Here is a 24435-nt window from a genome sequence, read left to right as displayed (position 1 = left end):
TGGTTTCAGCACTGGTTTTAAGTGGTTTTTGCTTCTGGAATTTAGTGTTGGACTTTAGTGGTTTGCTGCGGTTTTTTGCATGGTTTTTTATTCAGAATGATGCTACTTCCTGTTCCTCTTCATTTTTCAAGTTTCCTGGTGACACTAGACTTAAAAGATGTGTTACATACCTATTCATCCAGACTTAAGGTGTTTAAGGTTTTGTGCGTCTGGATCATGTTAAAATAACAAAAAAGCAAGCAGAGGCTGTAAGTACTCCAAACCTCACTATTTAGTATGAGCGCTTTCGTCAGAGACAATGCTCCACCTTCATCAGACAAAAGAAAAAACAACAATTAACCGCTTTATATACTTACAAGTGGATGCAATTAAACCAGTCACAAATTAACCATCAGTAAATTACATTTACTAATTCATTGTAGGGTTATAAAAACATCTAACTCCATTGTGGCAACAGTAAACACTTCAACTAATACCAGATATCTTCTCCATTTACAATATGTATACTTAAAACCATATACAAAACATATCAGAAATCTATACATAAATACATGCATATAAAAAAAATTACGTTAAAGATTAAAAATGAACAAGGTGTAATACCCTTTTAGCTAAAATACTATGGGAGCTAAACCCATAGTTGATACAAGTGTGGGTAATTATAAAGTAACCATTAAAACTTGAATGATTTTTACTTAATTCCTACATTTAAAAATGCAATTTATGTACATGAATGAATGTGCATATGTGTGTATGTGTATATATATATATATAAATATATATAAATATATAAATATATATATATATATATATATATATATATATATATATATATATATGTATATGTATATATATATATGTATATGTATATATATATATATATATATATATATATATATATATATATATATATATATATATATATAATGTGTGTGTGTATTTATATATATATATATATATATATATATATATAAAATGTGTGTGGATAAAAGACCAAAAAACAAAGGCCAGTGTGTTGCTTACTGTAGAAAGGCATACAAAATATAATCTAAAATGTGTTTTGCCAACGCATTTGTAGTAATTTTTTGTCTGCTGTACTGGTGTTCGTATATCCTTTGGCAAAACCAAAAGAAAAATAAAACAATTGTAATATGATGCGCACCCCTCGCATAAGGCTACATAGACTACTCCTTTGGTGTCACCGTTAAATTTGCCTTCTATAGTGTATGTTCTATCCCGAATACAAAGTTTATTGCCGGTCTTAATAAATTTACACCAAGGGCAACTACCACATTTTGCCATACCAAAACTACCCTTGCATATTTTTCTCTTTTTCTAATGCACATTTTAGATTACCCCACTCACAAGTTTGTGTTTGCGATAATACAACAGATCGTTAGAAGAGAATATACGAGGAGGTCCATGGGAACTTAAACTTGAGGAATGTGAGCTTATGTGGCAAGTTCGCACATTGGTCCACATACCTCTTGGCCTTAACGAATATGTATCAATCAAATGGCTTTTAAAGCTTAAAGCACTTGCTAGGTGTAGTGCCTATAGCTTGTGCACCAGCACTTCAGTTTTTCTAACTGTTTAAGTATATTTTATTTGCCTTTCTACAGTAAATGTCACACTGGCCTTTGTTTGCCTACCTACAGTCAGTGTCATATTTACCATAAAGTTGCATTTATATATACTTGTCTTGTCTACTGGACCATGTTTTTTGGTCTCTTATTCACACATGCACACACACGCACACACACATATATACATACAGGACCTCCTCGTATATTCTCTTCTAATGATCTGTTGTATTATTGCAAACACAAACTTGTGAGTGGGGTAATCTAAAATGTGTGTTAGAAAAAGAGAAAAATATGCAAGGATAGTTTTGGTATGGCAAAATGTGGTAGTTGCCCTTGGTGTAAATTTATTAAGACAGGCAATAAACTTTGTATTCGGGATAGAACATACACTATAGAAGGCAAATTTAACTGTGACACCAAAGGAGTAGTCTTGGGCGCCATAATCGACTCTCCAGCCGACACAAGCATCCTCCAAAAGGGCCTCATAGAAACAGACAACTGGTGCCAGAGCCATGGCCTCAAGCTAAACACCAAAAAGTGTATAGTCATCCCCTTTGGCAAAAACAAAGTGCCCACAAATTACCACATAGGTGGTAATCCATTAAGTACAGAAGAAGTCATTAGGGACCTGGGGACCCATGTTGATAGCAATCTCTCATTTGACAACCACGTGGCCAAAGTGGTTAGAAAAACATTTTATATAGCCCACCTAATCATGAAGGGATTCACATCTAGATTAGGGGAGGTCATCGTGCCTCTTTACTCATCCCTCATCAGGCCCATAATCGAGTACAATGCCCCTTTTGGGATGTACCTTACCAAACACCTGCAGCAACTGGAAAGACCCCAAAAGTACTTCACCAAGAGGATCAAAGGGCTCAAACAGATGCCATATGCTGCCCGGTTAAAGAAACTCCAGCTCTACTCAGTGGCATACTGCCTGCTTAGAGGTGACCTGTGCCTGACGTATAAGGCCATGTCCAACCCGGAATTAAGGGACATGCTGCACCTCAAAAAATCCAAATCCCATCGAGCTACACGCTCGAGAGACTTGAACCTCAGCACTGAAATAAATAGGACATGCTGGAGGGACAGATTCATAACCCGGAGGCTCCCTTCACTGTGGAATAAAATCCCAGTCCAGGTTAGGCAGAGTCCCTCATTGACTCTCCAAGAGGAATCTTGATGAGTGGATGGGAGATCATAGGTTTACCCCAGGTATCACTTCTGTGTCACTGTTAGACAGAGGCACAGTATACTAACCTCGAAAAAGGGCATAGCAAAATTAATTTAAAATGGGTGGCGAAAGCCAAACATACTCTGGCTAGGCTTATAAATGCCCTAGGGCAGATAGCCTAGTATGAACCTATGTATATATATATATATATGTGTGTGTGTGTATATATATATATATATATATATATATATATATATATATATATATATATATATATAGCATTTTTAAATGTAGGAATAATTAAGTAAAAATTTGTTTTAATTCTTACTTTATAATTACCCACACTTGTATCAACTATGTTTAGCTCGCCTAGTATTTTAGTTGAAAGGGTATTGCACCTTGTTAATTTTTAATCTTTAACATATATATTTTTTATATGCATGTATTTATGTATAGATTTCTGATATGTTTTGTATATGGTTTTAAGTATACATATTGTAAATGGAGAAGATATATTGTATTAGTTGAATTGTTTACTGTTGCCACAATGAAGTTAGGTGTTTTTATAACCCTGCATGAAATAGTGAATGTAATTTACTCGTGGTTAATTTGTGATTTGGTTTAATTGCATCCACTTGCAAGTATATGAAGTTGTTAATTGTTTTTCTTTTGTCTGATGAAGTTGGAGAGTTGTCTCTGACGAAAGCGCTCATAATAAATTGTATGGTTTGGAGTACTTACAGCCTCTGCTTGCTTTTTTGTTATTTTAACATGATCCAGACACACACAACCTTAAACACCTTAAGTCTGGATGAATAGGTATGTAACGCATCTTTTAAGCCTAGTGTCACCAGGAAACTTGAAAAATGAAGAGGTAATAGGAAGTGTGTGATCAGAGGACCTTTGCTTCCTCTACTGCAACCTCTGCCTTGACTGCCTTTAATCCGAGGTCCTCTGATAAGTGTGTCCCAGATCCGGGCCGTTGTTTGGATCTGGGAGGAGTGGCTCCGCTCCAGGGCTCTCTGATCAGTCGCTTCGGCCCTCTACAGCACAAGTCTGGTTTGGTCTGGGAGTCAGGGTTTTGGTGGGCTGCTTGGTAGCTTTGGCTCCTGCGAGGCTCGGTGGGATCTCTCCTCAACCATCAGCCTTTTTCATGCATTAAAAAAGCCTTTCTCTGTCAAAAGTGATGGACCCTTTGACTGCTGTTCCACCCTGTGGGGCCCATTCTGGATCAGTGCCTTGGAACTACCATTCCAGCCCTGGGTTAGCCTGTCTCGAGGGACCTCCAACCTTTTCCACCTGACGTGGCCCCTTCCTCTTCTGACTCCTCCCCTGAGTGTCCAACGAAAGATTCCACAGAAGAGGACAATCAGGAGGAGGCACGTGGACTCCCTCAATGGAGCCCGTTAACGGAGGATACAGATTAGAATGAGGGAGCGGGGTCTCCCAAAATGCCACAGGATGATGTCTCCTTTGCAGGCATCTTGGAGATATTGAAGATAAAAAGTGGTTGGTCTTCCCTTCTTGGAGGAATCTGTATTCCTGGATGCCTTCAGGGCGGACTGCCTACATCTTGGGTGCTCCCCTCCCCTACAGCGGATGCTGTTGTTGACCTGGTCAGTCATCGAGCCTGGAAGGAGCCTGACACCATAGAGCCAGTTTCTAAACATAGAGATAAAATCCTTTCATCCCTAGAGGACTGTGCATTCTGGAGTAAGGTGTATTCTGGTTGATGTTTTGGTGGTGGCAGCCGCTATTAGAGAGCTCACCCGGCAGAGCTCTACTGTCTTGCCGCTGAACAGGGAGTCTAGAGCGATGGACAGGTTTGAGAAGTGCACTTATGCCTCAGCTACTTTTTTGCTGAGGGCACTGAATTACCTTGCACATTTCACTCGCCTACACAGAGACTTTGTCAAGGAACTCTTTGAATCTCTGGTGGAGGCTATGCCTGGGGTGGGGGGTGTAGTCACTTCTATAGCTAACTCCTCTGAGACTCATTTCCCACTCAGCAGGGGGTTGTTCTAGATCAGCTGGCACCGGCATCGTGATCAGTCACCATGCTTGGATGAGGTTGTGGGATTTCATTGACCTCTTTAAGGTGTCGTTTGTCAGCACTCCCTTTGGTTGCTCGCTGCTCGGACCATCTGTTAAGGACATCCTGACCCACAGCGAGCAAGAAGGTAAGACATTGTCTTCTATGGGTATTACATTTTTTGCTCCTCAATGAACCTACTCCAGGAATCGGGGGGTGGTGGGGTGGGCTAAGAAAAGTTGGTTCCGTAAGTCACAAGGTTCTTTGGCTGACGAAAGTGGAGAGTTTTCCAGAGGCAGAGGAGGAGCCTGTAATGGGAGATGCCACCCTAGAGACAAAGGAAGCCCACAGAACAAAGGCTTTAGAGAATCCTTTCACGTCAAGCCCTTTCAGCTCTCCTGAAGTGCTGGCTGGCTGTCGTACTCTGGAGGCAGTCTGGGAACATTTGTCCCTGCACTCAAGTGCCCGGGCCTGAATCACTACAAATGCTTGGGTGCGAAACATTATATACAGAGGCTACTACATTCCCTTTTCCCTTCCTCCTCTAAATGTACTGAAGACACTCCCTGACGTTTCACCCCCTCAGAAGGAGTTGGCAGTGGCAAGATTGCTGCAGAAGTTATCCAAGAGGACCTGAACAATCAGAGAGGGTCTAGAACTTAATTTCTTTTTAATGCCAAAGAAAGTAGGGTACCTGCTGTCCATGTTGGACTTGAGCAATCTGTTTGTACATAAATAAAATGAAAATCTGGATGGTGATGGTACAGTCCATACGCTGATTTCAAGGATGTATACTGTCGCATAAAAATAGAAGTCCTCTGCTTTTCTGTCTGCGAGCCAATCACTTCCAATTTTGAGCCATGCCCTTTGGTCTCACCACAGCCCCACTGGTGTTAACCAAGTGTATGGCAGAGGGTGCTCCTCTCTGCCTGCAAGGGTTTTGGGTATTCCCATTTTTTGAACGATTAGAGTCTGTCTGCCTCCACTTGGCATCATTTTTGTCAGGCCAGGGATAATCTTTACCAGCTATCTCACTTTCTATTCATCACTATAAATTTGGACAAATCTGAGCCAATGCCAGTTCAGAACTTAGAATACATAGGAGTACAACTGAACACTTCTTAGGTGACTGCTTTTCTACAGCATTGCAGCAACACTTTGAAATGGCAAGTTCAAGTCATTCTGCGTTCCCTATCTCCTCCAGGCAGGTTGATTGAGATCTGTCGGATCTATGGTAGCTCCCATTCTTTTGGTTTCGCAAGCCAAGTACTATATGTGCATTCTCCAATGGATGCTGTCTGTTCAGTCTTCTTTTCTACATCAACCTGTGTCTGCTCCTTTCAGTCAGATAGATATTTGCAGCTCCCATCTATGGTGGTGGATTCATGCAGATCTGACAATAGGCAGACCTTTTTCTCCCCTTACCCACAGCCACTGTGACCAGGGATGTTTCCATCTAGGTGGTGGGCATTTCCAGGGGAAGCTGGTCCAAGGCACATGGACTCAGACCAATCTGCATATCAGCATCTTGGAGATGACAGCTTTCCTTTTGTCATTGCCAGCCTTTCAGGACATCGTCCACCAGGGATTATTGCTATTCACACTGACAAACATGTCGGTAATCTGGTACATAAGCAAGTAAGGGTGAACCTGTTCATACCCTCTTTGCAGAGAGGCCACGAGGGTCTGGGAATGGGAAATCTCTTAAACAGCTTTCTGCTTGCAATAATTGTACAGGGGAAATCCCAACATGTTAGGTTCAGCAGGTCTATTCTGATGCCTCACGAGTGGTCCCTCAGTCAGTAGCGAACGAGGTATTCCACCAATGGGGTCTACCCTGCTGCAATCTTTTTGCATCCCCTTACAACAAATGCAACAGCTTCTTCACTCTGATCCCCCCTTCAGGGGAACCCCGAGGGATGCTCTGGTCTGCGATTGGCATCTGGAACTCCTGTATGCCTAGCCTCCTCTTCCTTCAACAGTTTGGCTTTGTGAAGTAACCTTGGAATCTGAATATGGTGATTCTTATTGTCCCCTTTTGGCCTCATCAGGTATGGTTCCCCTTTGTTTGGTCTCATCTCAAACATCTCCATGGATGCTAGAACCCAAACCGGACGACCTCTCACCCGACATTTGGACTCCACCCCGATCTTTCCTCTCAAGTTAACTGCATGGTTTCTCCAATACCTATGATTGCTAGTGTGTCCAGGATGTTCTTCGTCTTCCCTTGCTGCAGTCCTGACAATAGGGTATAGTCCGCGTCCCAGTCGGCCCGAATACCAGAGTATAAGGCTGACGTCGGTCATGGCGCCTTAGACTGACGTCAGTACGTCAGGGTACTAATGCGCATGACCGACGTCATTTCCTCAGTCTTTTTTGCCGCATGGTCCGATGCAGAAGCAATTTTGCGAGTGCAGGTTGGCGTTCTGAGATTTTCCGAAACCGGAGTTTCAGACCGAATACAGAGTTGGCTAAGTAACCCGTTAGAACATTTTGGTTTTCTTGCCTCAGTATTTAACCGGATGTCAGAAAAAGTGAATAACTGTATTTCTTGTGGGAAGCAGATACCGCATAGGGATTATCATACATTGTGTATACCTTGTTTAGGGCCTGAGCACGACGTTGTTGGTTGCCGCTCTTGTGCTAGATTTAACAAGCGCACTATTAAGAGGAGGCTTGATTGTGCTAGGTTAGTGTTTGGGAAGCGTTGCAATTATACTATGCCGTCGGATGCTCCGGCGCCTGCTTCATCTAAGAAGCGCAAGGACAAAACAGTGAAGTCTAGGGGTGAGGAACCGGCAGTCCCGGACGTCGGTCCTTTAGAAGGCTCAGGGGAGCCAGAGGTTTTGCCAGGAGTCTCTATGGAGTCTCAGGCAGATACTTTACTGTTACAGGATGTGCCCTCTCAGGAGGTAGGCCAGGCTGAGGGGCTTCTCAGGTAACTGTTCTTCCCTCTCTTCCCAAGGTAGTTAGGGCCTCTCCTTCTGTTGCCAAAGCTTCTTTTAGAGGAAGGCCAAGTTCAGCTTCTGTAGGGGCTTCTCCTAGCATTTCGGGCTCTGTGCCTAAGAAACATATGCTTAAAATGGCAGAAGATTTGATTACTCTGATTAGAGGTTCTATGCCCCCACCTGATAAGAGGCCTAGGGTGGAACAGGAGTTTGATAGTTTTGAACAGTGTTCACAGGCTTCAGAGTCTTCTGTGGAAGACTTGCAAGAGTTTCCTACTTATTCTGATTCTGATGTGGATGATTCCACTCCTTCAGCTTCTCCTCCTGAGGATTTTTCATTTTCAGAGACTCTTCACTCCATGAGGGAGCACTTTAACTGGGAAGGCCAAGATTACTCTGACTCCAGAAAAAGGCTTAGGAAATTGTTGTTTTTGCCGCAGCATAGGCCCTTAGCTATTCCTCCTGTGTTGAATGTGGTGGAGTATGTTTTTGCAGAGGCTTCTCTGAACCCTGATTCCTTGCCTCCTGCTCCTGTTAAGCCTGATAGGTATTATAGGGTGCCCGAAGCTCATAAGTATTTGTTTAAGAGTCCCAGGGCGGACCCAGAAACTGTTTCTCAGGGGCCTAAAGGTGTTAAAGCTTCTGTGGTTAAAAATCCTGTACCCTCTGATAAAGAGGCAAGGGCTTTGGATAGGTGGGGTAAGAAAGTATATACTTCTTCCACTCTAGCCATGAGGCGTTGAATTGTCAATTTCATATGCTGAAATATCAGAATTATCTCCTTTCACAATTGAAATCTAAGGTGGATGCTTTGGCGGAAGGTATTGAGTGTAAAGAATTGCTGGATTTGGTTCATGTGTCTGAACAAGTGGGTAAGCATTCTTTGCAGTGTGGTTTTGATGCTGTTCAGGCCTCCTTGAGGGTGGCTGCTACTAGTTCTGTTCTTCGCAGACATGCATGGTTGAAGGATCAGAATTTAGCTGAGCATGTTAAGACCAGGATTTTGGATGCTCCTTTACAGTCTGATGTGTTGTTTGGACCGCCTGTGGAAGCAGTTTTAAAGAAAATGGAGGACAAAGCTAAGTCTATGCAGACTGTTAAAGATTTTTTACAGGTGCAGCCTCCGAAGTTTAGTAGAAATTGGCCTGCTAAGGGGTGGACATATCCTGCTTATGGTTCCCAGTCTAGGCGTAGGTCTAGACGTGGTAGGGGCAGGGCTCAAGGTTCGTTTAGGCCTAGATCAGACAGTTCACCTGCTCAGACTTCTGGTGAGGGCAGGGGTCAGTCCTTTCGTAAGCAGAACCAATGACCTGCCTTTTCAGCTGCCAGTGGACTCTCGTCTGGCAGCTCCTTTGGGAGGAAGATTGTCTCTTTTCAAAGAAAATTGGGATTTAATCACTCAAGACAGATGGGTGCTGGATATCATTCATCACGGGTACAGATTTTATTTCCACACAATGCCCCCTTTCAAAGGCATGCCAGATGTTCCTCCTCCACAAAGAAAAGAGGCTCACAAGCAAGTTTCTCAGTTACTCCAGATAGGGGCTATTCAGCCAGTCCCTGTGTCAGAAAGGGGCTTGGATTTTATTCTCGCCTGTTCCTAGTACCAAAGAAGGGGAACACGTGGAGACCAATTTTGGATTTATCTATCCTCAACACTTATCTGGACATTCCCAAGTTCAAGATGTTGACGTTACAGCAACTGTTACCTCTGCTGGGCAAGGATCACTGGATGGTAACTTTGGATCTCAAGGAAGCTTACCTTCATGTGCCCATAAGGCTAAGTGGCAGAAAGTATCTGCGGTTTCGAACTGGAGATTTTCATTATCAGTTCTCTGCATTGCCCTTTGGCTTATCTACTGCGCCCAGAGTATTCACAAAGGTTCTGGCTCCAGTGATAGCTTACTTCAGGCTTCAAGGCATTCAAATTTATCCTTACTTGGACGACTGCCTGATTCTGGCTCAAGAAAAGGAACACCTTCTACAGCATCTGGAATATGTCATAGCAGTGCTAAGATGCCTAGGGTATTCTGTGAACGAAATAAAGTCCAGTCTAGTACCCTCTCAAGACATGTGCTTTCTGGGTGTGAGACTGAATACAGCAGCCCAGATGGCCTTTTTAACCCCGGACAAACAAAAGAGTCTGTCACTTTACTTCCATCAACTATCTCATCAGTCCGTGCTGACTGCAAGGACAGTCCTTCAAGCATTAGGGTTCATGGCATCTTGTATTCTGGTGCTTCCCAATGCCAAACTGCATATGAGGAAGCTGCAATGGTATCTCAAAATGTATGGACACAGCACTGCCAAGATTTGGACACTGTCATTCAAATAATACCTTGCCTTCAAAAGGAATTCTTGTGGTGGGCTCAGGAATGTCACCTAAACAAGGGACTCTCTGTGACCCGGCCAGAGGCGAGTCAGATTTTAACGACAGATGCCTCGGACACTGCATCTAAATGGAAAGTGGATACAAGACAAGTGGCCTGCCAGACTACAGCATCTACATATCAACATGAAGGAGATGTTAGCAGTCCAGTTTGCATTGATGGCGTTCAAGGAGTTACTTCTTCCAGGGCAGGTGTTGATTCTGACAGACAACACAACTGTCATGTGGTACATCAACAAGCAAGGGGGAACACATTCTTATCCTCTATGCAGGCAAGCAATGATTTTATGGGAGACTGCGTTAAGCCTGCAACTGACTCTTCAGGCAAGGTTTCTGCCAGGAGCACAGAACTCCTAGCAGATGTATTAAGCAGACAAATCATGGATCCCCACGAGTGGAAACTGGATCTTCATGTATTTCAGAAATTGACAGTGTCATGGGGAACTCCAGACATAGATCTGTTCGCTTCTCCACTAAACCACCAGCTGCCAAAGTATTGCACAAAGGGGTTTCATCACACAGCTTGGAAAGTGGATGCTCTGTCTTTCAGTTGGAAAAACCTTCATGTCTATGCCTTTCCACCTCTACCTCTTCTTCCAAAGGTATTACTAAAGGTCAGACAGGACAGGCCAAGGATGATTTTGATAGCTCCAGATTGGCCTCGGCAACACTGGTACCCACTTCTAAGGAGTCTTGTAAAGAAGCCTCCATGGCCTTTACCTCTGATTCCTCATCTGTTATCTCAGAAGGACGGTCATCTGCTCAATGTCAAGCTTCAATCTCTTCATCTCACAGCTTGGCATATTCTGTGTTGAAGCATGGTAGGTCTCAGCTTCCTCAACAAGTTTTAAATGTGATTATGGAAGCTAGAAGGCCTAGTACTAGGAGAGTGTACGCAGAAAAATGGAAGAGATTTTTATTTTGGAGTACAGCAAAGAATTTGGAGATTTCAGAGCCTAATTTGAGTGTGGCTCTTCAATATCTTACTGAATTATTGGACAAAGGTTTGTCTTTCTCTTCCATAAAGATTCATGCTGCAGCAATTTCAGCTCACTATGATTGTGACCCACCTTTGTTTTCGCATCCTTTGTTCAAGCAGTTTCTTAGAGGGGCAAAGAATATAAGACCCCCACGTAGAGCTCCTACTCCTGCTTGGGATCTCAATTTTGTGTTGGAAAAACTTACTCTACAACCTTTTGAGCCTGCAGCTACTGCTGAATTGAAATATTTGTCATGGAAGACTGCTTTTCTGTTGGCTATTACTTCTGCAAGAAGGGTGTCTGAGTTGCAGGCCCTTATGGCAGTAGAGCCCTTTTTGATTTTCCATAAGGACAGGGTATCATTACGTACTAATCCTTCCTTTATGCCTAAGGTGGTTTCTAGTGTGGCTTTAAACCAAACTATTCATTTGCCTACGTTTTTTGCAGACCCTCAAAATAAAGGGGAAAAGATTTTGCACACTTTAGATGTACACAGGCAATTGCGTTATTATTTGAGCAGGACTAAAGATTTTAGGCAGTCTCAGCAGTTACTTGTTTCTTTTGCTTTAAGTTCACAGGGCAAGCCTGTGTCAAAACAAACTATTTCTAGGTGGATTGGCTTTTGCATTGCATTTTGTTATTCCCATCATGGCAAGAGGTTCCAGCTGGGATTAGGCCTCATTCCACTAGGGCTACTGCCACTTCAACAGCATTTCTAAGGGGGGTGGCAACTAAGGATATTCTGGAGGCAGCTACTTGGAGTTCAGTGCATACTTTCTCTAGGCATTATCACCTGCCTATATACTCTAAGACTAGAGCTGGTTTTGCCACAGCTGTTTTACAAGGCATGTTGTCAGCTCCTGCTACTTTATAATTTGCCAGCCTCCCTTACCTCTGCTTTGGGATTCTACCCAATTGTCAGGACTGCAGCAAGGGAAGGCGAAGAACATAGTACAGTTTTGTACCTACCATAAATGTAGATGTTCGAGGATTCCCTTGCTGCAGTCCAATTTACCCTCCCTCCTTCCCCTCTGTGTTTCAGGGTGGTTGTGTAGGTGAGTTTACATGCTTATATTTTTTGTATATATTACTGTATATATTGTACATGTTTTTTGGTGCAGGTTGTTTTTGGGACTTGTCTTTTTGGGTCTTCTGACATCTGGGGCAAGAAAAGACTGAGGAAATGGCGTCGGTCATGCGCATTAGTACCCTGACGTACTGACGTCAGTCTAAGGCGCCATGACCGACGTCAGCCTTATACTCTGGTATTCGGGCCGACTGGGACGCGGACTATACCCTATTGTCAGGACTGCAGCAAGGGAATCCTCGAACATCTACATTTATGGTAGGTACAAAACTGTACTTTTTCCTCCCTGGTCAAAGCTATACTTTTGGCCTCTCAGAAGGCATCTACTAGGAAGGTTTACAAGAGCATGTGGAAAAGGTTTTCCTTTTGGGCAGTAAAACAATCACATTAATCACTTTTCAGCTCTGATTCCCTCGATTATGTCGTTTTTGGAGTGTCTATATAAGCAAAGTTCTAGTTTTGCTACCATAAAACTTCAGTTGGTGGCCATTTACAACTTCCATTCAGGATTACCTTCAGGGTCTGTTGTTTCTGCAAAGTTATGCAAGACCTGCATGAAAGGTGTTTTTCTGAGACTTTTCTGAGTTTTTCAAAGGTCTTACTCCTTTGTGGGATCTCACTGGTTCTGCAAGCCTGGACTCAGTCTCTTTGAACAGACCAAGGACTGTGACTTGAAGTTTTTGTCATGGAAGTCTGGCTTTCTTGTTGCCATTATGTCAGCAAAAAGGGTATCTGAGTTGCAAGCAGTCTTCCAAACATCCCTACATCATTTTCCACAAAGGTAGGGTTTCCCTTTGTACTAACCCTTTTTTCATGCTGAAGGTGGCTACCTCTGTCAATATATAAAGTAATGCATTCAATTACTGGTGTTCTTTCCTAATTATTCCAACAAATGGGAATACCTTTTGCATTATTTAGATGTTCACAGGCAGCTCTGGTTCTGCCACCGTAGGACATAGCAGTTCAGGAAGTTGGAGCAGTTATTTGTTTCCTTTTCTCCTAATCATCAAGGTCAGGCTGATTCAAAAGTGACAATAGCAAAGTGGATCACTAACTGTGTATTTCCTTTGTTTAGGAAAAGAATGGTCGGCAGTTGCCTGGTCCTCCGAAGGCTCATTCGACAAGGTCTGTTGCTGCATCAGCTGCTTTTTCTTCTAGTATTCCCACTGATGACGTTTGTGCTGCAGCCCCTTGGTCTAATGCTCATAGCTTTGTCTCTCACTATAAATTGGATGTAGTGTCCAGGAGCAGGGCGTCCTTTAGTTCATCGGTGCTCCGGCACATCCTTCCTTGAGGCTGCCCAAGAAATTATGTAGCTGGGGGCTCTGACCCATATGTGAAGCAGAATGAGGGCAACCACATCAGTATTTAGTTATGTACTTACCATAACTTGGTGTCTGTGTTGTCCTCTTCTCATTCTGCTTCACCCCCCCCCCCCCCCCCGAAATGGAAGTGATTCTAGAGGATCTAGAAAGCCTCTGTTGGAACTTTGGTTCCTGGTTGATGTTTCTGTTCTCTTTCTTGGCTTATGGCGGCAGCAAACACTATCTGAAGAGGTTAGGCTAGAGATAGAGGGTCATGGTTAGGGGAGGAGTTTGAGCCTGGAAGCTAAAGCCTGTGGGAGGTGGCAGAGTCCCCGATTCAAGGATCGGATCTGAGACCCATACGTGAAGCAGAATGAGAAGATGAAAACACAGATACCAACTTATAGTAAGTACATAACTAATAATTCTCAGTGCCTTACAGGAAAAAGGTGTGTTAGCACATAAAACATTCTTGGGCTACTGATCTGCCTAATGCCTGTCAGCTTTAGTCGTCCAGCTGTTAACAAAGGTGAAGTTGGTGTTACAGATCTAATTTGCTGTAACTGCATAAGGTTTGCACCTGCTATACTGTACATGTGTAATGTGTTTGTGTAAATGGTGGTTTTGGGAAATGGCAGGAATAAAATATAAGATTACTCAGATGTCCTTCAAGAATGCAACTGCAGTCATAACATATGGGTTGTCCTTCCTCAGGCAGCCCTCGGTCGGCCGGATTCCAAAGTCTGGGTCCGGCGTCGCCTCCTCTCAGACGTCAGAACGGCTGGAGTATAAAGGCATCGGTCGACGCCATCTTCTTCAGTCTTTCTTGCCACGCGGTGCCCGAAGCAGAAGCAGTTCGCAAGTGCCGGTCGGTCAGCTCCTGTGTTTTCAGTACCGAAGTCATCTAAAAGCTAAGTACCCCGTTGGGGAACATTTTTTCTTGCCTCAGCCGATGTCAGAACAAATTGAGAAAGTTAATAATTGTTTGTCTTGTGGTAAACAAATACCTCATAAGGACTTCCATTCTTACTGCCTTCCTTGCCTGGGCCCAGACCACGACGTCTCGGCCTGTGCTGCCTGTGCTTGCTTTAATAAGCGCACTCTCAGGCGCCGGGCAGAATTTGCCGAAGACTTTTTCGATGAATCTTTCGCGTATATCATGCCGTCGGATCTACTGACAACTCAGTCTACCAAAAAACGAAAGGACCGGGACCGACATCCTCGGCCCGCGTCCACCACCGATGCAACTCCTAAACCCTCCGCTAGTGCTTCGGTCCCTTCGGAAGCGGTAATTCAACCGCTCCAGGCCGACGACACAGCGTTAACATGTCCTTCGGTCTCGGGAGACCTCTCCGGTGCCGGTTGTTGATTTTCCTCCGGAAACCGAAGTTCTGGATCTACCCGACACCATTCCTGTAGACAAGGTTACTCCTGCACGTGGGGCTGCAAGGCCTCCTGTATCCTTGTCCATCAAGGCCTTTGCACGTGCTAAGGCCGCCAGCCAGGCCAAGGCCCATCCTAAACCTGCTGCTCAGGCCCCTTCTTCTGATAAACAGATCATGTCTCTTGCTGCAGATCTTATTTCTCTTATCAGGGGGTCTCAGCCTCACCCAGACAGAGGTTCTCAGCCACCTGCAGAGAAAAGGCCCAGAACTGAGCAGGCTGACAACCTCTCTTCAGATGAAGCCTCTGGGGATTCTGAGCTTTCAGATACCCAAGAAGACCTATGAGGACTCTGATGCTGAGGAATCAATTCCCTCTGCTTCCCCTCCAGAGGATTTCTCGTTTGGTGAAGTCCTGCACTCTGAGGGAACATTTTAAATGGCAGGGCCAGGAATTCTCTGATTCCAGGAAAAGGCTACGTACCTTCCTCAAGCTTCCCCAGCACAGACCTATAGCTATTCCTCCAGTTATGGATGTTTTGGATGATGTTTTCTGTGACTCCAGTGCTAACCCTGATTCTCTCCCCCCTGCTCCTGTCAAGACAGACAGATATTATAGGGTCCCTGACACTCACAAACACCTCTTTAAGGCCCACTCTGTGGATCTAGAAACTATTTCACAGGGCCCCAAGGGAGTGGCTACTTCCACTGCCAAGAATCCACTGCCAGCGGATATGGAAGCTAGGTCCCTGGAGAGATGGGGTAAAAAAGTTTATACCTCTATCACCCTAGCCATGAGGTCTCTTGACTGCCTTTTTCATATGTTTCAGTACCAGGATTTTTTACTGGATGATTTACAGAAAAAGCTAGCCTCTCCTGAGCCTATTGATAGAAAAGCATTACAGGATCATATACATAACACTCAGCAGGTTAGCAATCATTTCCTTCAGTGTGGTTATGATGCATTGGAGGCTTCATGTAGGGCAGCTATGACTGGGGCTGTGATACGTAGACATGCTTGGTTAAAAGATCAGCCATTGCCAGACCATGTTAAAGTAAAGTTACTTGATGCACCTCTGGAAAAACAGAAGCTTTTTGGTGCTAATGCACAAGATGTGTTGAAATCCATTGAGGAAAAAGCTAAGTCAGTACAGACAGTCAAGGATTTCCTCCAGGTTCAGCCACCCAGATTCAGCAGAAACTGGCCTTCAAAGAATTGGTCCTTCCCAGACTCCGACAAGTTTCAAAGGGGAAAAAGCAGGCGTGCCCGAGGTAGAGGGCAATACCGAGGATCCTACAGGGGCCGCCAATGGCAACCTCCAAATCAAAGAAGTGGCGCAGGTAGCCCAGCTGCACCACAAGGACAATCACAATGATTTGACTTTCATACCGCCTACAAAGGCTCAAAGAGAAGCATCTTTGGGCGGAAAATTATCCTTATTCTCAAAAAACTGGCATATCTTAACCAAGGACAACTGGATTCTGGATTTAATAGACAAGGGTTACAGATTCCACTTCCATACTTTACCAATAAGACGAGGCATGCCAAACCTGCCACATCATCAAAGGGCAGAGGCACTCACTCAAGTTTCAAAGCTGTTAAGTATAAAAGCAATAGAAAGGGTTCCTCCTCAGGAACAAGGCCAGGGATTTTATTCAAGACTGTTCCTTGTTCCAAGAAAAGAAAACAAATGGAGGCCTATACTGGACTTGTCTACACTAAATTCTTTTCTCATTGCGCCAAAGTTCAAAATGCTGACGTTGCAGCAACTCCTTCCCATGCTGGACAAGGGGTCTTGGCTGGTCACTCTGGACCTCAAGGAAGGCATACCTGCATATCCCAGTCAGACAAAGCTGCAGAAGATACCTCAGATTTCTTGCAGGGACAGAGCATTATCAATTATCAGCATTGCCGTTTGTTTTATCTACTGCGCCCAGAGTGTTCACAAAATGCCTGGCATCAGTAGTGGCACACTGCAGACTCCAGGGGATTCAAATATACCCCTACCTGGACGACTGCCTCATACAAGCAGACAACAAACAAACCTTAATAGCAAACTTGGACTATGTCATTCCACTACTGCAGGCCTTGGGATACACGGTCAACATTCAGAAATCAAGACTACTGCCATCCCAACAGATTATTTTTCTAGGAGCCAAACTGGACACAGAAACTCAAATGGCCTACCTCACAGAGGAAAAACAACAGCAGTTACAAGAGTACTTCAAAGGCCTAGCAAAGCTCTCCCAGCTGACTGCAAGGAAAATCCTGCAGGCCCTGGGGTTCATGGCATCTTGCATTCTTCTGATACCTTTGGCAAGACTTCATATGAGAAAGCTGCAATGGTACTTAAAAAGCTTATGGTCCCAACACAGCCAAAGCCTAGAGGACGTAATCCCACTCATTCCATGTCTGCAAAAAGAATTTTTGTGGTGGGCTCAAGCAAGTCAGTTAAACAAAGGCACGTCTTTCAACAGACCTCAAGCAGGTCAAATGATTACAACAGACTCCTCAGATCATGGATGGGGGGCGCACATGGAGGGCAGATGCATTCAAGGTCTATGGACACTAAGGGAAAGACATCTGCGTATAAACCAAAAAGAGATGTTGGCAGTGATACATGCAATCAAAACTTTCGAAAAATCACTATAACAGGGACATTTGCTAATAAGGACAGACAACACCACTGTCATGTGGTATATAAACAAGCAGGGAGGCACTCATTCTTATCCCCTCTGCAGACTAACAATGATTCTCTGGGAAAAATCCCTGAGCCTGAAGATACATTTGCAATCCCAGTTTGTGCCAGGCAAGGACAATGTACTGGCGGACAAGCTGAGCAGAAATTTCTTGGATCCACATGAATGGATGCTGCATCCTCACATTTTCTCACAAATAACAAAGACATGGGGAAGACCGGACGTAGATCTCTTTGCTTCTCACATGAATCACCACCTGGAAAAGTTCTGCACAAGGACCCACCAACTTCTAGCCTGGAAAACGGATGCTCTCTCCTTCAGCTGGAATTCCCTAAAAGTTTATGCATTCCCTCCTCTACCTCTGCTGACCAAGGTGATACTGAAGATCAAAGCAGAACAACCAACAGGCATTTTGATAGCTCCAGACTGGCCAAGGCAACAGTGGTACCCATTGCTGTTGAGCATAACTCGGACCAAACCGTGGCCTCTGCCCCTATGGCCCCTGCTTCTAACACAACACAATTACAGGACTGTCCACCAAAACCTGAAAACATTGCATCTGACAGCCTGGAGGTTACCATGACTCCTTCAGCTATCTCTTTCCAAAAAAGTTAGAGATCTTACTGGAAGCATGCAGACCTTCCACCAGAAAAACCTATTCAGCCAAGTGGAAGAGATTCAGCATCTGGAATGCCAACAGGGGTCAGGATACAACATTACTGAGTATACCTCACATATTGGAATACTTGGCAGAAATGTTTCATACTGGACTCTCATATTCTTCTGTAAAGATTCACGCCTCAGCAATCTCAGCAAAATACAATTGTGATCCACCAGTGTTTTCACATCCTTTGCTAAGACAGTTCCTAAGGGGGATAAAGAATATCAAACCTCCCAGAAAACAGCCAGTACCTGCATGGGACCTCAATTTCGTTTTGGAAAAAATAACTCTTCCTCCTTTTGAGCCAGCAGCAACTTCAGAAATGCAATTTCTATCATGGAAAATGTTTTTTCTATTGGCAGTCACATCTGCAAGAAGAGTCTCGGAGATACAGGCACTCATGGCAGTACCTCCCTTCCTCATTTTTCATTAGGACAGAGTTTCTCTAAGAACCAATCCTACATTCATGCCAAAAGTAATTTCCAGGGTGTCTCTAAATCAAGCTATTCACCTGCCTACTTTCTTCCCCAATCCGCAAAACAGGGGGGAAAAACTGCTGCATACTTTGGACATACACAGGCAACTACGCTACTACTTGGACAGAACTAAGGCCACCAGAAAGTCTGACCAACTGTTTGTAGCCTATGCTGCTGGAGTACAAGGAAAAGCAATCTCCAAACAAACAATTTCAAAATGGATTGGACACTGCATCAGATTCTGCTATTCTTTCCATGGAAAAGGTGTGCCAGCCAATATTAGGCCACATTCCACCAGAGCTATAGCCACATCCACAGCTTTCCTAAGAGGAGTGGCTACAAAGGACATTCTAGAGGCTGCTACATGGAGCTCCGTGCATACATTTACCAAGCACTACAACCTGTCCTTATACTCCAGATCCCGAGCAGGCTTTGCTTCGGCAGTCCTGCAGGGCATTTTAGCTACACCATCCCTTTCTTAGTTCCATCCACCCCCAGCTTGGCTATGGTATTCAACCCATATGTTATGACTGCAGTTGCATTCTTGAAGGACATAGTACAGTTTTGTACCTACCATAAATGTAGATGTCCGATAGATATGCAACTGCAGTCGGATTTTCCCACCCTCCTACCCCTCTGCAACTTTCTTTATGGGTCCACTATCCCTATTCCTATTAGCTGGGGGTATCTCCTATGGTGTATCTGTTTATTACTGTTGTGCATGTCTGGAATTGTTTATCCATTCACCAAATTTAGCCTTCCTAGGAGGGCACCTGGGGCAAGAAACACTGAAGAAGATGGCATCGGCCGATGCCTTTATACTCCAGCCATTCTGACGTCGGAGAGGAGGCGACTCCGGCTGACGCCGGACCCAGACTTTGGAATCCGGCCGACCGAGGGCTGCCTGAGGCAGGACAACCCATATGTTATGACTGCAGTTGCATATCTGTCGGACATCTACATTTATGGTAGGTACAAAACTGTACTTTTTTCTGTGTTTTTATATTTTACTTATTTGTTTGGTATACAAAGGAGTGGTTTGACCTCAGTGTTCTCTTCCACTCTAATGGATCTAGCAGTACCATTTGCTCTGTCATTCCTTCAGCTGTTTCAGTGCTGGCATTAGTGGTTTATACTTATTGCACTTTTTTTGCTTTTACTTCACAAGCATGGCCTGTTGGTACGAGTCTGAGAATCTGATAAGTTTTTTAATCCTCCTCACTTCTGCATTTAGCTCAACAATGTGTTAAGTTTTCGAGACAAACTCTGTGGAGTAAACTAAACTGGCAACAACTATAGAAGGAAAGTAATCACAATATGCTTCTATGAAGTACTGTTATGTAAATACTCTGTGTAAATGCTTGGTTGCACATGCTCAAAAGCTGCCTGAAGTATTGAAATGAGCATGACAGCTCAGAAGTGTTTGTTCCAGGAACAAGCTTCCCAAGCTTGTAGTACCGACTCCACAGTTGTGCAACATTGTGGAAAGGAGAAGGTCTCCAGAAAAGCAGCTAGTCTGGTGCAATTCTTGATGTCCTTCATGGCCAATGTTTTAGTACTAATTCTTGGGTTTTCTGCCATGCAGAAGCCCCCATTGGCCTGATTTCTACAGTTATGCGTCATCCCTAGCCATTAGATGTCTGACAGTCCAGACGTCTGAGTATGTGGGCCCATCTGGCTCCTTCAGTTCTTTCTAGCCATGCAGTTAATATTCAAAAAAGTAAATAATTGCTTGAAGTTATGTCTTACGGCTAATCCTGTTTAGGGGTCGCCACAGCGGAACTCAGGTCCGCTAATGTTTGATAGTGGATTTTTACGTGCTGAGTTACCAGCCCTGACGCCCAACCTTCAACGAAGGCACACCCATTCACGCATGCCTCCACACGGAAGATGCTCTAGCAGAGAATCGAATGCGACAACATCTTGCTGTGAGTGTGGGAAGAAAATTCTGCATAAAGATTTTCACTTGTTTGTTTGCTATACATGGGGGCTCAGCATGACATCTATCATGACCCCAGAATTAAATATGAAAACTCTCGAATGTTAGGACCAAGGTACTTGCTCACCCGTATGGAGTCCTGTTTGGTCTACTGCTACCGCAAGGCCTTTACAGACTCTGGCGTTCAATGGTGTCATTCCAAAAGAGCAAGGACAAAAAGGCAAAGGATTTTGACATTTCTAAAAAAGCTTCAACTTCATTGTTTTTAGTCTCTTAATTTATGCAAATGATTTTTATGAACTGCTGCATCAAGCACATGCATGGAAGCCTTGCACTGTATTAAAAGATATGAGAAGTTCAGTAGTTTTTTTTCTCTGAAGCAGGCAAAAGGAGCTGATGTAGCCAGATGCTTCTGTTTGCTCGTAGTTGATGTCATGGAGTTTAGACATTGGTAATGGTTTCCTTAAGACATATTTGTATTTATTTCTTCTTAAATAGCTACATTTCACAGAATTCTATTTTGAAGACATTTTAAGGTCAAGTGGCAAAATTTAACAGTTGAGGTGTTGAATCAGTTTGAAGCTTTTGATAGTATGCAGTTGCTTACATGACTGATAGGTTACTTAACTTCTTAACCTTTAATTTCCTTAGGACTTTCTGGTTTAGTGGAAGAAAATATTGGCATTAAGCCAAGTACATAAAATGAAAAAAGTTATGGTTGTCCAATAAACAGCTGCCCATTGTGTCACCACGTAACACTAGGGTCACCCTTTGTACCACTTGAAGCATTTGTGTATTCAGGCTTTTACAAAAAGCTAGGATTACATCAGCCATGGTGGAAAGGTGTACCTTTTTCTCAACATTTTATTTTCAACAGCTTTGTGTGCTGAATGCTGTTTGATCTTTTGATTTTTTTTTTTTTTTGCTTTTGTTGAAAATTCACTGAACTGTTTCCAGTGGCTGCGTAGATTATTTAAAAGGCAAGAAAATATTATGCCAAGGTTTATTGAGCATTTTTTTGTGCAATGTTACCAGTACATCAGAGGACGAGACAAACCTTTAGTTATTCAGATATCTTTCTCTGGAGACAAAACAATGTACGTCATGGCAGAAATTCTTTACATCTATAAAGTGGGGTTTTAAAGGAAATTGTTGGGTTGCCTAAGGTAGCTTAGGAGAACGTCAAAGGATCAAAACACGTTTGCTGAAAATGCTTTCACTGAGTTGAGTTCCTTTCTTTCACCACTGTTATATGACCTCTGAGTTGGTATATTTAGCTTAAGGGTGTCTGTAAGTGGCCTTGCCACATTCAGAAAAAAAAGTTTGAATGTTTGCTGAAACTTTAGGTGAACATTATGAATTTTTTGTGTTCACAGAAACTACCTCTGATGAATCGACATGAATACTTTAAGCTTTTGTTAGTGAGATTGATGGTTCTTGTGGGCAGCACAGTGGTGCGTTGGATGGCAGTGTTGCCTCACAAGAGTTTCTCCAGTTTGAATTTTGGTTGGGGTGCCTTCTGTGTGGAGTTTGCATGCGTCTCCTCACACATTCCAAAGACAGTGCAGTAGGTGGATTGGAAGTTCTAAATTGGGCATAAGTGTTAGAGTGCATACAAGTTTGTGGTATGGAAGAGCAGCTATGGCAGGGCTAACCAGCCAGCAGTGTGAACCTTGGCTCTAGATTATTACTGCTGGTGACACCTCGCCCTCTTATACAAAAATAGGAAAAGGGTTGCAGGTGGGTGATGTATTGGTACGTCTTGATTGTATGTTTAATCCATCACAACTAAAATGCATAAATTCAGTTCCTGAAATCCCTTGCATTTCTTATTTAAATAGACATCGCTAGCAATCATTCTGAATCACATGGACTAATCTGAAACCTGTAAAACTTGATGTCTTATACTGTAATCCAAGTTCAGCATTATGTTTGTAAGTTGATGTGCACATAGACATTCCTACTGCGGCTTCGTATTAATTTTCATTTTCTGTACTATCTTAAATTTTTCTTGAGTTTTCTAACTTGCTTTTGGTTTGTTATTGATAGAATGTGAAGGATGCTTGGTAGTGCTGTTGTAGAGACTTGATGGTTGGTATCCTTTCAGGAGTTGGTGGTTCAGATAATGCATGCATACAGCTGAGACGTATGAAAAATATTCTGTGCAGATGTTAGATAAAATCCTTAATCGTTTCTGTTGGAATGTAGGCTTGTTTGGCATAATTCAGTACTGTACTTAATGATTTGGAGTACATACTGCAAGACAGCTTTTAAGTTTACGGTTTTGTAAAAGTAGGTGGTGGTTGAAATGAAAATTTTGTGAAACATGAAATGGATTTGGAGATGAAAGGTAGTCAAACACATACTAGTTAAATATTTTAACATTTTTTTTTAATTGTGTTGCAGATTCCGATCGAGAAGATGGTGCATATTGCCCCCCTATTAAGCGAGAGAGAACATCTTCCTTAACCCAGTTCCCACCTTCACAGTCAGGTAGCAACTTCTGTTTTTCCTTATTTTTCTGTAGTTTTAACTTTAATGGACATCTGAAGTTAATATTGAAAGCCAGTTTGCAATTCATAGCAGTGTCACTTTACATAAACTTTTTGTTAGAATGCCGCATATTACCATTTGGTAACTGGCTGGAGCTATTTTGAAACGAGCTGTTTCAAGTTTATCTTGACAGTAATTCATTTTCAGTCATTTTAAAGGGTGTTGTACTTATAAGTTGTGAGCACCGACTTGTGTTTCTGTATAGATGGTAATTTTATGCCCAGTAATAGTTTTTACAGGTGGATGTAGAATTTGTTTTAAAAAGTTCCCTGGCTCAGCAAGTAACTGCATGGGCTATCCATTTTTCCTGATAGCCGTACTGAATGGTTTTAATTTGCCTTGTGGCTTTTTTCAGAATTCCTTTCCACTCATCCAGCTCTAGTGGTCTTGCGTCCCCGTGTTAGTTTCATTTGATTCAAACTGTGAATGTTTGTTAATTTGTCATTGTTTGCAACCTGTTCCATTCCTGTCTCATGGCATCTTTTTGCACAGATTTCTTGTTAATGGTGAGCCTTCTGCTGCAGTGCGTGCAGCTTCCTTGACCGCAGGAGAGAGAGAGACAAAAGACTAATAAAATGGTCATTTGATGAAGATGGCCCATTTTAAACTTGTGGCACTGTTTTCACCCCAGTGTGTTTATAAGTTATATAATATGTGCATTTAATTAGTTTGGGTTATTAAAGTGAAAAGTATGTGGTGGTTTGTCTCCAGAGAGAGATTGTGTTTCTGTTTCTAAGATTTTGGGTGCATGGTTAGTTGCTTTTAAACATACAGGCTTTGTTTTCATTCCTTGCAGCATTCTTGTCATGCACATTAAATCCCTGCTACCGTGGTGCACTGGGAAATGTTATTGTGTCCGTCCCCCCCCCCCCTTTATAATTGTATAGAGTTATTGTGCAACATAAAACAACTCTGAGGGATCTTGCTCCCCATTGCTGTGGCAGTCATTGTGATTTAGAGTTAGTAAACATTGAATAGATGCATAGTTGTAGGAACAGAATTGTATAGCTCTTGTATGTAGATTTCCTTCAAGAATGCAACTGCAGTCCTGACATATGGGTTGTCCTGCCTCAGGCAGCCCTTCGGTCGGCCAGATTCCAAAGACTGGGTCCAGCGTCGGCTGATGTAGCCACCTCCCCGATGTCAGAGCGGCTGGGGTATAAAGGCATCAGCCGACGCCATCTTCTTCAGTCTTTCTTGCCGCGCGGTGCCCGAAGCAGA

General features: G+C 43.2%; 1 protein-coding gene across 1 annotated transcript in view; it reads left to right on the top strand.

The window, feature by feature from the left end:
• Nucleotides 1–24435, top strand: part of RANBP3 (RAN binding protein 3) — a 2163070-nt gene that overhangs the window by 367592 nt on the left and 1771043 nt on the right. The window contains exon 4 of the mRNA XM_044054814.1: nt 23068–23154. Within this exon, the coding sequence (XP_043910749.1) occupies nt 23068–23154 (87 nt within the window). The remainder of the gene's footprint in view (nt 1–23067; nt 23155–24435) is intronic.

The sequence above is a fragment of the Protopterus annectens genome, chromosome 13.part0 (genome assembly GCF_019279795.1).
Source record: "Protopterus annectens isolate FY-2018-M chromosome 13.part0, PAN1.0, whole genome shotgun sequence".
In the NCBI taxonomy this organism is placed as follows: Eukaryota; Metazoa; Chordata; order Ceratodontiformes; family Protopteridae; genus Protopterus; species Protopterus annectens.
This window is presented reverse-complemented; position numbering and strand designations above follow the sequence as displayed.